General features: G+C 40.3%; 1 protein-coding gene across 1 annotated transcript in view; it reads right to left on the reverse strand.

Moving 5' to 3' along the window:
- Positions 1-1,963: 1,963 nt before the first annotated feature.
- MYLK3 (myosin light chain kinase 3) overlaps positions 1,964-14,272 on the reverse strand; it is a 33,818-nt gene continuing 21,509 nt past the window's right edge. The window contains exons 9-13 of the mRNA XM_007096711.3: positions 11,122-11,192; positions 6,546-6,674; positions 5,197-5,349; positions 4,116-4,248; positions 1,964-2,838 (exon numbers count right to left, since the gene is read on the reverse strand). Coding sequence (XP_007096773.3) covers positions 2,779-2,838; positions 4,116-4,248; positions 5,197-5,349; positions 6,546-6,674; positions 11,122-11,192 — 546 coding nt within the window. The 3' untranslated portion in view covers positions 1,964-2,778. The remainder of the gene's footprint in view (positions 2,839-4,115; positions 4,249-5,196; positions 5,350-6,545; positions 6,675-11,121; positions 11,193-14,272) is intronic.

Below are 14,272 nucleotides of genomic sequence, written 5' to 3' on the forward strand. Positions count from 1 at the left end.
GCAGCACAGTTGCAATCTAAAAATTTTTTGAGCTAAGTACATATCAGCAAAATAGAGGACCAAAAATATCCAAAAAATTAAAGCTTTAAAAGCTCCCTCAAATTTCAGATAAGGTAGGCTAAAATCACCTTAACTTACATTTGTGTGGGCTTCACCTAAACAAAGCCCTGAAGGAGACTCTAGGTAAAGAATAACAGCATACAGGGAGAAAAAATTAAAATTTGACAGGTAAAGGATTCTATATCTACCCCATCCGATATAGAAGCCACTAACAACATGTGGCTATTAAGCACTTAAAATATGGCTAATGCAACTATAGGACTGAATTTCTATCTTTATTTAATTTAAATTAAATGTAAAAGTGGATATCTACCAGAAAACATTTAAGGTGTTTCGAACAACTTGAGTATCTGATTATATTTTTCCATAGTAAGTTTCATGAAATCTAAATCCAAACTAAGCACATCTGATGAAAACCTAGTATCTGAATTGAAATGTATTTTAAGTGTAAAATACACTCCAGATTTTGGGGATTCTGTGTGAGAAAAAGCATAGAAAATACCTCATTAATAGTTTTTAATGTTGATTATAAATTGAAATAACATTTTTGACTTACTGTGTTAAATTATTAAAATTAATTTCACCAGGTTTTTTTAGAGGAGCTATTCAAAATTTTAAAATTATGTATATGGCTCATATATTTCTGACAGTGCTACTCTAGACCAAGGTAACTACATTTATCTGGGAAGAAGATTCATAGCACCAAGAGTCTGAAGTCCCAAAGAACTTAAGACTCACCGTACCTGACAGAACTGTAAGATAACCTCTGTGGCTCCTTCTGGAGGCTGCCCTCATAAAACCTTTCCACAGAATAACTCTTGATTTAAAATAAGGTATTTTACCAAATCACTGTATTCTCCTACAAAAGCCTCCTTCTGGAGGCTGCCCTCATAAAACCTTTCCACAGAATAACTCTTGATTTAAAATAAGGTATTTTACCAAATCACTGTATTCTCCTACAAAAGGGAGGTTTCCAGCAGCCATCTCTTCTGATGTTCATTCACTAGGCCAGCTTGGCAGGCCTAGATATGCTGGTACTGAAAATCTTAGTTCCTGACAAGAGTTAGCCTTCCAAGGAAAGTTACAATTTGAGAACTGCAGCAGCAGGTTTCACCTCACCTCTTTCTGCCTCCCTCCCCACACCCGTTTCCTCTGCCAAAAACTGGTAAAGGGGGGTTCTTCATTTGGACAAAAATCCTGAAAGCATGTGAAACTGTTGCATGGCTAATTAAAAAAGTAAGTACTCCTGGGGCTCTTGAGTGGCTCAGTTGAGCCTACAACTCTTGATTTCGGCTCAGGTCATGATCATAGGGTCACGGGATTGAGCCCCGCATCAGGCTCCACACTGAACATGGAGCCTGCCTGAGATTCCTTCCACCCCTCCCTCTGCCCCTCTCCTGTGCTTGTGCTATCTCTCTTTCAAAAATTAAAAAATAAAAATAAATAAATAAAAGTAACTACTCCTATTAAAACTGCTGACCCGAGGGGCACTTGGGTGGCTCAGTCATTTGCACATCTGACTCTTGGTTTGGCTCAAATCATGATCTCACAGTTCGTGAGTTCAAGCCCTGCGTAGGGCTCTGTGCTGGTGGCATGGAGCCTGCTTGGGATTCTCTCGCTCTCTTTCTGCCCCTCCAAGGCACTCTCTCTCTCTCTCACTCTCTCTCTCTCTCTCTCAAAATAAATACATAAACTTAAAAAAAAAAAAAACAGAACAAAAACTGCTGACTTGAGAAGTTCATGGGAATAGCACAAAAATCAGGTTATAAGTGAGGAAATTAAAAGCATTCTTTACTTTCAAATAATAAAGTACTTCTTGTTAATCATTTTATAAGTTAGTTAAATGACAACATTAAAAGTGGTATATCCATAAAGCAGTAGAACAGCAGTTTATTGTCTCATGATGTATCATTCTGTGTTTCTCTCAGAAGACTGAAAATCATTTTACACTCTTATATCTCTTTTACATATTGCATATCAGTGTCCAGACTTCCTAGACCATAAATCCATAACTGAGGAAGGGAGTTCAGAAGTGAGACTACCAGTGCCAGAATAGGACCACTTAGGAGAGGGTGGAGATGTGTATGGATTTAAAAAGCACATTCAAAATGATCATTGTTCTGATTTAGCCATGACAGGTGATATGGTATATTTTGAAGTTTCAAAGAATATTAAAGGATGCATGGTTTGATTCCCAAAACAGAGCACAAGTTAAAACAAATTTGAGGATCACTACCCCTAAATCTACATTGCTTTCCACAAGAACAGGGTAGTACAATAAAATGTCAGCTCACACTTGAGCAAATCAAAATTCTAGGAATTCTTTGTACTGGAGGAGATAATGCTGCATAACATACCCCTGTGTAACAGTCTACTGAGTTCTCTAATCAGAGTAAGCTTAGACTTTAAATTTGACATATACAAAGTAGAAGCTTTCCTACCTACCTAAAGCATGCCTACACTTATCACCAAAAGTAGGTGTACTTGAGAAGTAAACACAGCATTTCAACTTAGTATGATCTTACAAGGCAGAAAAAAAAAGGTCGGGTCACTTTTCTTACAGCCACTTTTCACCCACAAGGAAGGCAACAGCCATAACCTTTCTTTACAAAAAAGATGAAATCAATATCATTACAAGACTGGATTATTAAAAATCTTGAGTCTCACTTCACCACCAGTCCATAACTTCTGGGCCCATGGGAGCAGCCGAGTTGAGAATTAGGGACAAGTTGGAAATTTCCTTAGCCTGTTGGCAGCAGTCACCACGTAGAAATGTTTCTTGGTGTTAAAGAGGGGAAGAAAAGGATAAAAAGTATATTTTTAGACCAATTGTTTTAAGAAGAAATAAAAGGACTTAAACAAGTTTAGCCACTTGGGTTTGTTCAAAACTGAGAATCTAATGGGGAAAACAAGTTGGTGGCAAAATTCCAGTAGAACAGCCCCATGACTCTGGAGCATTTGGGAGCAAGTTATGAAGTGAGAAAATATACCCTCTTCTTGTGAAAAATGGAGCCCACTGGAATGGGATTTTTCAAATTGTGATTCAAAATTCACCAGTGAACTGGAGAGTGTGATGCTAAGTGAAATAAGCCATACAGAGAAAGACAGATACCATATGTTTTCACTCTTATGTGGATCCTGAGAAACTTAACAGAAACCCATGGGGGAGGGGAAGGAAAAAAAAAAAAAAAGAGGTTAGAGTGGGAGAGAGCCAAAGCATAAGAGACACTTAAAAACTGAGAACAAACTGAGGGTTGATAGGGGGTGGGAGGGAGGGGAGGGGAGGTGATGGGCATTGAAGAGGGCATCTTCTGGGATGAGCACTGGGTATTGTATGGAAACCAATTTGACAATAAATTTCATATATTAAAATAAAAACCCACCAGTGGGTCATGAAGTCAAATTGGTGGGTTATGAACAGCACTTTTTTTTAATGAAACCAAATACCATAGAACAGAAAATATCAGAGTGTATTTCACTCTGTTTAGCAAAGGCTGGATGTTTTTGTTTCATATGTGTGTGTATGTATACATATTTTTATATACTGGCTCTCTAGGTAAAGGCTTTTATTTTTGTTTTTTAGTGAGGATCTGAGTTGATAACAAAATGTTGGAAAGCCACTTTTCCTGGAAGGCAATTTTTCTTTTTATATCCATGATACCAAAGGGTTCTGTTGTAAACAAAATTATGAAGCTTTTAAAACCTAATAGGGCTTTCCCAGCCCCTCTTTCTGAAATGTGGAGGAGTCAGATCTCAAGCTTCAGGCAGTAAGTTCCAAGCACTTCCCTACTACTGTTACTGAGAACATATGCTCAAACTTTATTCTGTCCTTTCAATTGTCCATATAAGTATGAACTAAATGCCACCTTTATACCAGTTGGTTTTGGTCTGTGGCATTCTTTAATCAAGATCACAGGTTTTGATATAAGAGACTTTTTTTCCCTCCCAAATAATCTATTTAGAATGAAAATGTAAGTTAAAACTTAGCAACATTTCTTTCAAAAGACACATTAAAAAGACAAATGCTACCTTAAAAAAACAAACAAAACAGATACCTTCCATTTCCTCTGAGCCATGTATTTCTGCAGTAATAATTGGGATTTGAGACAAACTTTGGATTTTGAAGCTTTGGCAGGCAAATTATTCAACCACTCATGTTTCAGGCACTGCGTGGCACTCATTCTGCAGCTGTGAAATCAAACAGAGGTTGAAACTTTTAGTTAGGGTTGCCTTTTCTGATTTTCCAGAAATTGGTTCAGCTGGGTAGGAAGTGTTAATCAGTGAATCGATTAATCATTCAAGCAGATTCATGCCACAAACTAAAAAGGAACTCCTCATGTCTAAAATTCCCTTCCTTAAAAGTAAAAGAAAGTCATCAACAAAAATGTTCCCTGCCTTCTACAGAGGGAATGTATCACAGTGATTAATCACCTCCTCCAGAAAGAGCTGGGAAATTGAGGCAGGAAGTAGGAAGGCCAGGTGGGCCTGGAATTGCTCTTAAGAAGAAAAAGAACATAAGTCTTGAAAAAAGCTTGTCTCTCCTTCCAGAGAATGATGTCCTTTTTGTTCATTTGAATTAGAAATATTTTACCTCTCATAACTTTTCACAATCAGAAGAACAAAATAGTAAAGGCCAGGGAACTATGGGCTGTCTCAGAGCTCAGACTCTTGGGCCTCACCCTGGGTCATTTGCCATTATTTCTTTATGTCTGAGTCTCTGAGTATCAGAAAACTCCATGGTTCAACCCATGACTTTGATATGCCTGCTGAAAACTAAGTAGGTCTTCATTATCAACAAATGAGGTTTTCTGGCTCTTATTCTGGGGAATAACATCTGCATATCTCAACCTTTTTTCAACATTAATCTATTAAAGTGATTACTTGATAACTTACCAAGGACTAATTTATATATGTGGTCCTTTTTAAAACTCTATCTAGATTTTATGCTCCTGTTGTTTATTTTTTTATTTCCTTCATCTCTTTCCCTGTTACCTTTTTTGTTCCAAAGCCATAGCAGACTAAGAAATCTTGGACAGAACTGGTCCAGAGAAAGCATAGCACCAGCCTGATCTTCACAGCACCCAGATGGATGGTCACCATCAGAATGGTTTCTGAATGACAAGCAATTAACGGTACCTCTTCTCTTTGACCAGCAGGCGGGAAACAAAGTCCTTGGCCTCTTCTGACAGCCCTTCAAAGGTGTCAGCGTCAAACTCCCAGCTACAGTTCACAATGAAATTCATGGTCTCTGCATCTGTTTCCCCTAGAAATGGGGATAAACCACTGAGTCTACAGAGGAGAAAAAGGACTGTCAGTATGTAGAAGCCATATCTGCCAACATGCAATGACGGGATAGAGGTCTTACAAGGTACAAGCAGCTCTAACCAGAATTCAAAAGAAAAGTACCCCTATTACTTCTCAACAGGAGATAGTCCAGTGTGTTCTGTTAGGGGAGGAAGTGGCAGGACTAAAAATTTAGAGGCATGAAGAGTATTTGAATAAATCCTCAGTCATGCTTACCTATTTTCCCCTTAGCCTGAAGCCTAAGAATAAATTGAGACCCAATCCAATATGTCCATTTATGAAATAGATGTTAACTTAATTTAAAAATATCCTAATATGTCTCTGATACAGCCTGGTTCATTTAAATATTACTCTAGGCCTCAGGGGCCAAAGGAAAACTGGCTTCATTAGGTCCCTCTAGAGTGAGGGTAGAGAGATAGGACACTCTAACTGGCTGGCCTCGGGCCTCAGACTTCCCCCACCTGGTGAGGTACACACATACAAAGTGTGGGGACACAAGGTAGCAATTATGCCATAATGACAAATCTGGGAGCAAAGCATGACTTGATTGGACCTCTGAGGAAATAACCAAGGGAATTCACAGAGAGACAAGGATGCTTAGTCTGTGTACATATCTCCTCTCAGTCCATGCTAACTCTGCTTCCTCAGTCCATAGAAAACAGGAAGCACAGGACAGGAGGGACAAGTTAGATGATACATCAGTGTTCTGCCCTGTCCATCTCCTCTCCTTACCGCTCTGGTGCACTCCAGCCCCACTTGTACTATAGCACATGCATTTCCTTGCTGGAGAGCTTCTTCTCTGGTGGAAGCTGCTTTATCCACCCAGAAGTTTCAAGGAACCAATGCTCTCAGGACCAGCTCACAAGCAATAACTGGTAAGAGTTGGTGTATAAACACCCTTACACCCTCCCCCCTCAGAATAACTGTGAGGGGCTGTTCCACGATGGATCCCAGACTTCCCCGATAGTATTCAACTCCAGTTGCCTACAGTGGTAAGTGCTCAATAACACATGCTTTACTGGTGTCTTCTCCCATCTCACTCCCTTACTCCTCTGTTGGCATTTCCTGGGAACAGCTCTCAAATAAATGACTCCACACTCAAATTTTCTCTGCTTCTAAGGATCCCAAACTAAAACAGATGGCCCCTATTCTCACTAGGAGCCAGGCTCCTGGGCACTCACAGCATGTAGGTAATGACCCCCACACTCCACATGTCTGTAGGGAAGGACACAAATTCGTAGTTGACGACTTCTGGGGCCAGGAACTCTGGAGTGCCAAAGTTCACCTTAAGCTTCTCCCGAGGCTTGTACCTGGGGACAACAGGATGCAGAGGACCATGGGAGTGAGGCCTGAGAGAATTCCTGGGACTAATTCCTGGTCAGAGCTAGACATTCCCAACCCTTCCTGTCTGCCATGTTGTCTGGACCTCACATCCCACCACGTGTGGTTTTCTGGATAATCATCATACCCCCAGGCCCCAACTTTAGACTTTCCTAAGTCACTAGGGAGAATCAGAAAACCATAGTCCTCTTCCTCCTAGCAGTTACAATGTCAAAAGGAGAGAAGATCAGTGTATCTTATTTGGCATGCAACCACATGAGCAAACACAAACAAATTGGATAGCAGCTCTCTGTGGAGGTCCGTCTGGTAGTGTGACCATTATTGTTGGAGAGATGACAGTAAGAATTAGAAAAAGCAAATATGTTCAATATCACAAATCATCAGGAAAATGCAAATCAAAACCACAATGAGATACCACTGCACATCATTGCTACTACAAAACAACCAAACAAAAGATCAGAAAATAGCAAGAGTTGGCTAGGGTGTGGGGAAGTTAGAACCCTTGCTGGTGGGAATGTAAAATAGTGCAGTTGCTGTGGAGAACAGTATGGCAGTTCCTCAAAAAATTAAAAGTAGAACTACCATATGATCCAGCAATCTCGCTTCTGGGTATATATCCAAAAAAATTGAAAGCAGAATCATGAGGAGATATTTATATACCTGTGTTCATAGCAGCATTATTCACAATAGCCAAATGGAGGAAGTAACCCAAGTAAGTGTCTATCAATGGATGACTGCATAAGTAAAATGTGGTAGATAAAAATACATAATAATAATGTGGTAGGTAATAATATAGTGGAATATTATTCATTCTTAAAATGCAAGGCTATTCTGACACATGCTACAACATGGGTGAACCTCCAGGACATTATGCTAAGTGAAAGAAGTCATTTGCAAAAAAACCAAATACTATATAGTTCCACTTAGGTATGGTACCAAAAGTGGTCAAATTCAGAAACAGAGGACTTTTTAATTAATGGTGTGTTTTGACAACTGTTTACAGGTTCCTTGTCATGAGCTGCTGTGAGTTAGGTCCAGAATATCATGCACCACCCCCCCACCACCACTGGTGATTCACACCAGTGTGGATGAGAATAAATGATTGTTTTAAGCCTCTGCAGTTTTGAATCATTTGTTAAACAGCAGTACTGTGGCAGTAACTAAGCCTAAATGTCAAAATATCCACCAAGACCCCCTCGCCAAATTCCTAGCATAAGGCCCTCTGTGACCATAGGGTCACCTATGAAGTTGCAGCGTCACAAGGTTTGGGGTGGGCATCTTCTTTCCCTGCCAAAAGATCTGATGAAATAGGCTTGGATTCCAGTCTGAGCATTGGAGCAACATTCTGGAGACCAAGAGTAAACTTCCCATCCTGTCCCTATCCTTGACCCTTGACATGACCCTACTTAGACCCACCAATGGCTCTCACTGCCCAACCTGGGGCAATGTTGGTCCCTCTTGCTGGATGTCACAGCCTCTGAACATCCGTATGTGCCCCCTACATGACCATAACCCCACTGACAATCTCAGTACCTTCTAATAGCTCCACCCAGAAATGCAACTTTACTTTCGATGGTTTGTATTACAGGAAAAAAATTGGCTTTTCCTCCCTCTTTATAAACATTTAATTCCTGTGACATATAAAATATGCTCCACCTGCACATTCCCCCACAGATTGTTCCTGCTTCCGAGGAAGCAGGCCAATTTGGCAAAACCCAATTTGCCAAATGATCCTTTCACCCAATGGCCAGTTTGCTGGACTGTTGAGGATGTTTTCGATGTTTTCCTTTTGCCTCACAGCCAGAGCCTGTGACTCTGTCAGCACAGCTCTGCTGAGTGCGGTTTCCTGAGTACCACGTGTTCCAGACACCTGCACTTCCCCAGTGCCCAGCAGTTTTATGTGGGTGGCCTTCTCTTAAATGTGGCTCTGCATGTTTATTTTCTTGAACTTGCCCTCTGCCTCTGGTTCATCAGCAAAAATTATTGTCATCAATGCCTTTGACCATGTTAATGAATTTATCAGACAGTTTGGGATGGATGACTCAGATTTTGACTAACTGATGTTTGGTAAGTTGACCTACAGCCTTTTTCACCTCTCCAGCAGGCAACACTCAGTGGCCTATAGTATAATGTTCCAGCTTCTTAGCCATGACATTCAGGACTCCCTATTAATGCCCTCATCTTCACTATATCTCCCTCCCCCATCCCCACCCCAGCTCCTACCTTCCCCGAGAAAGCCTGCACATGTGCAGTGTACATCCTATACTGACACCACCCCAGCCCCTCACCCTCCCATCCCCCCCAACCACCCTCACCCTCACCCCCAACACGCTCCAGTGTTGTGCTGGAGCCACTTCTCATGGGTTCATGAGAGTCAATTGTGTACATCTCCTCCCAACTCTGTATTCAGTGATGTCATGTTAGTAGTTTGAAGTCAGCCAAAATTAGCAAAGGTTACAAATCAAACCCCATTCCCATCCCGCCCACCCCTACAACTGATTGTTAAACATTTACCAGTATCCTACTGCCCACAGATAACAACACCTTGTCCATCGCTCCTTTTTAGCTGCTCAGAGAAGCCTTCCCAGAACCCAGGAGCCTCAGCTGGTTAATTTTTGCTCTGAATTCACAGTTTGTCACTGTAAATACTCATTTGGCAATTGGACATCTGGCATTTGTGAGGGTACTACATACACATCTGGGAGGGTATACATTCCTGATGAAGACAATATTGCCCCAAGGGGGTGAACACCGGTTCTTGGAAGGGCAAAAAGTCTTAGCTATTACAATGGTTTCTGGATTTCCAAAGGGCCACAGAACATAAAAAGATACAAAGGACAATTGTAGCATTAAATTTCATGAGGAGGGGCCTGGCGATTAGGAGAGAAATGTCTAAAAAGTCCCTTTGGAAGCCAGGCAGTGATAATAAAAAATAGATTCAGAGACATTGCTCTAGTGTATAAGACACACAAGTGTATAGGATGCATCCCAACTTTATAAGACATTATTTGCAAAAATATTAAACAATTATTTACATTATGAATTGAATGTGATTTTGAAGCATTTGGGTTGGGGGATTTGGCACTGTTCATGAAAAGCAGTACTGTACATTTGGTACAGTAGGACGATATGAACTTCCCTCTACTGTTACTCTCATGACATTACCTGTGGCCTCCCATCCATCATGGGGGCACTGAAAATGCATCTTTGACCCCTGAAAAGAGGTAAATTTACCACTTGACCCAGGGAGATTGCCACTATGGTTTTGAATGCTATTTGTGGGAGGCAGGTCTGGACATCAGAGGCTGAGCTCAGGCAAGTGGCTGTCTCCACTGGGACAAGGTTTTGCTTTCTTCCCCTTGTGGATGGAGCGGAAGATACCATTAGGCCTATAAAATGGCAAAAACAACTTCTTTGTGGAAAATGACCATCAGGGTGAGAGAAATTTTAAAGAGTTTAAATTTAAAGAAAATTCAGCTGTGGTGTGAAGACCTACCTAGAAAATATGTGATTCCCAGAGAAATGTCATTCTTGGTGGAAATAGAATTCTGGAGGAGTCTTGGAGGATGGGCATACAACTGTTGCCATGTTTGTAGACTATGGATGCTTGAAGGTTTGGGGGACATTCCCTCCCCAATATGAAGGGTCTGTTACTACCATTGCACCACTGGGTGTGCGTGCCAGGGACCAGAACCCTGCAGAGGCACGGCATTCATCATACATTGGTCTGGACAGGTTTGTAAAACTATGGACATACTGTCCTTCACCAGGGACTTTAAGGGACTTTAAGATATTTTTTAAATTATATATGATGTTTATGTACTCAAACTTGAGAACCTAACCACCTTCATAGGATGGGTCTGCACTCTCTATGTATTATTTCATTTAACCTTCCTAACTGCCCGTGTCAGCAAGTATTTCATGTTATCATCACTTTACCAAGATTTAATCAGTCTTGAGTGGCCCCAAACCACATACCCCAACATCACCCTACACTGTTACATATGCACCTTCCTATTTAAACCACTCACTTCCTGACAGGGAAGGTGCTAGATCCCTCACATAGCTCAGCACATCTTGGCCCCAGGCCTGGGGGATGAATAGAACTGATCTGAGGACACCCACCCAGTGGCACTTCTTGAACCGTCCCACCCTCTCTGCTCACACTGGGGTTTGAAGTACAATTAATCCCACAGCCTTTTAAGGAGAAGCAGAGTCATGCAAAGTCTGCATGAAGCCACCCCTGGGGTAGTAACAAGGCCTATCTGTACAACTGAAGGCCACCAGCCTCTCAGTGAAAAAGTTTTCTGTGTCAGTCCCAAAACTCAAAAATTATCTGAACTGTAACCATATCCAAGAGAGCCACAAGCAGTTCCCAAGGAGTTCTGTCAAAGTGCCAAACCACAACCCCCTTACCTTCTGGCCAGCCCAAAGTCAATGATCTTAATTTGATGTCCTGTCTGATTGACACACAGTATGTTCTCCGGCTGGAAAAGAAACAGATGTCTGCTTAGCTCAGCCAACAGCTAAGAAGGTGTCAACTCCCATGCTTATGTCAACAGACCTCAGTTTCCCAGCCTCCAAGACAATAAATGGCCTAGGGCAGCCCTACAGGGATATATAGATCATGAAAACAAAGTGGGCTGGTGTGAGACACTAAAGAACTGTGTGGACTGTGGAGAACTGGTGGCCTCCTGCCCTGTGAAAAGCAGCTCCAGCCACCAGTCACAATGAAGGAACGCAGGCCCAGTTGCCAAACTTCCCCAGTCCTCAAGAGAAGCCAGAATACATATTTTTATGTGAAAAATCCATGATTTTAAATACTGACAACTCAAATTTAAACATATACCCAAGTGCAGGTGTCAAACAGAACACTTCTGTGATGCAGACTTGACCCACAAGCTGCTTGTGTTGAGACTGTTGGATCAGGGTCATGGTTTCAAAGCCTAGCTGCACATTATAATTATCAGAGGATCCCTCAAAAGTCCCAGTGTCCAGGCCCCAACCCCAACCAATTACATCAGAATCTCAGGGGTGGGAACCAAAGCTTCAGAATTCCAGTCAAGGAGATCAGAGCTGCTCAATGTCAGTCAGTCTGCCATGTTATGGTGACAGCTGTGACCCACAGGGTAGAGATGGTGGTCTTGGGATGCTTCTCCTCTTAAGTCCTTCAGATCAGCTCTGAGGCCTGGAATGATGCTTTCTGCTTATGCAAAACAAATTTGGATGGGGTAGGGTGGTGTACACACATGGGGTGTACGGTAGAAATGCCCTGAAGACCCAAGGCCCAGTGCCTGAGGCCAAGGGGTCTTTTATCTGGGTCTGTGGCCTTAGGTGAGTCTGTTCCCATTCCTGAAACCTCAGTGTCTCCATCAGTAAAATGGGAATAATAACCACTTCCTGCTTTCCTCCTGGGAAGGTATGAGGATTGAATCACATAATATGCATGAAAACACTGTACAGATTCCAAAGCAAATGTCAGGTACTATTTCTCTCAACAGAAGGTTTTATTGGTGCAATGGAATTAGGCAATGAATGCCTCAGATAGGAGCAGGAGATTTAAAGTCTCCATGTCTTCCTCATGAGGTCTGGAAAAACACTGTCCAATAGAAATATAATGTGAGCTACATATATAATTTAAAATTTTTCCAGCAGCCACATTAAAAAATTAAAATTAAATAAGTGAACTTAATATTTATAGCAGCATTATTGGAGTATAAATAATAAATATAAATAATAATGATGATATCATAAAATTCACCATTTTTAAAGTGTAAAATTCCCTGGGTTTTAGTACATTCACAGAGTTATGTAATAATCCTTACTATCCAACTTTAGAACATTTTTATCACATTAAAAAAAAAAAAACAACCTCATACCCATCTGCAGTCACTCTCCATCTCCCTCACCCCTAAATCTTGGCAAGAACTAAGAACTTGTTTTCTGTTTCTGTGGTTTTGCCTATTCTGGACATTTCATATAAATGACCATACAAATGCTGGCCTTTTACATCTGTCTTCTTTCACTCAGCATAATGTCCTCAAGGTTCATCCATGTTGTAGTATGTATCAGTACCTCATTCTTTTTCATAGCTGAATAATATTCCATTGTATGGATGTACCATATTTGTGTATCTATTCATCTGATAGTGAATATTCAAGCTGCTTTCACTTTGGAACTATAATGCATAATGCTGCTAAGAACATTTGTGTACAAGTTTTGGTGTCAACTTATGTTTTCAGTTCTCTTGAATACATACCTAGAGTTAAAATGACTAGGTCATATGGTGATGCTACATTTAACATTTTAAAAACTGCCGAACCGTTTTCTAAAGTGGATGCACAATTTTACAATCCTACCAGCAATGTATGAGAGTTCTAATTTCTCCACATCATAGCCAACACTTCTTATTGTCTGTCACTTTTTTTTTTATTTTAGCTGGTCTAATGAATATAACATAGTATCTCACTGCAATTTTGATTTGTGTTTCTCTAGTGACTGATGATGTTGAGAACTTTTCATGTGCTTATTGCCCATTTGCATATCTTTATTGGATAAATGTCTGTTCAAATCCTGTGCCCATTTTAATTTGTCTTTTAATTATTGGTGTGTAAGAGTTCTTTATATATTATAGATATAAGTCCCTTATCAAATCTATTGTTTGGAAATATTTCTCTCATTGTATGGGCTGTCATTTCACTTTCATGATATCATTTGGAGCATAAAGGTTTTTAATTTTGATAAAGTCTAATTTATCTTTCTTTTCTAGCTTTTTCTTTTGAGTCATATCTAAGAAATCATCACCTAATAATCTGAGGTCACAAAGATTTACTCCTAGGTGTTCTTCTAAGAATTTTATAAGTTTAGGTCTTACATTTAAGTCTGCAATCTATTTTGAGTTAGTTTTTGTTTACAATATGAGTGTATTCTTTTGCATATGGATACCAAGCATGGGATCGTAGCACCATCTGTTGAAAAGATTATTCTTTCCCCGTTGAATTGTCATGACACAGTTATCAAAAAATCAATTGACCAAATATATAAAGGTTTGGTTTTGAACTCTCAGTTGTATGCCATTGGGTTATCTATTCATCTTTATACACATAACTCATTGTTTTGATTTCTGTGGCTTAGCTGTAAATTTTGAAATTGGGAAATGTGTATCCTCCAGCTTGCTTTTCTTTTTCAAGATTGTTTTTGCTATTCTGCATTCCTTGAATTTCCATCTCAGTTTTAGGATCAGTTCATTGATTTCTGCAAAGAAGCCAGCTGCAATTTTGACAGAGATTGTGTTCAATCTATAGATCAATTTGGAGAGTATTGTCATCTTCACAATATTGTCTTTCAACCCATGACCATGGGATGTCTTTCATTTATTAGGTCTTCTTTAAATTCTTTTAATAATGTTCTGTGGTTTTAAGAAAATAAATCTTGCACTTCACCTGTTAAATTTAGTCCTAACTATTTTATTTGATTATATATTACAGTAGTCCCTCTTATTCACGGAGGATACATTCTAAGACCCCCCCATGGATGCCTGAGACCACAGATAGTACCAAACCTTATA

This window comes from Panthera tigris, chromosome E2 (genome assembly GCF_018350195.1).
Source record: "Panthera tigris isolate Pti1 chromosome E2, P.tigris_Pti1_mat1.1, whole genome shotgun sequence".
Lineage (NCBI taxonomy): Eukaryota > Metazoa > Chordata > Mammalia > Carnivora > Felidae > Panthera > Panthera tigris.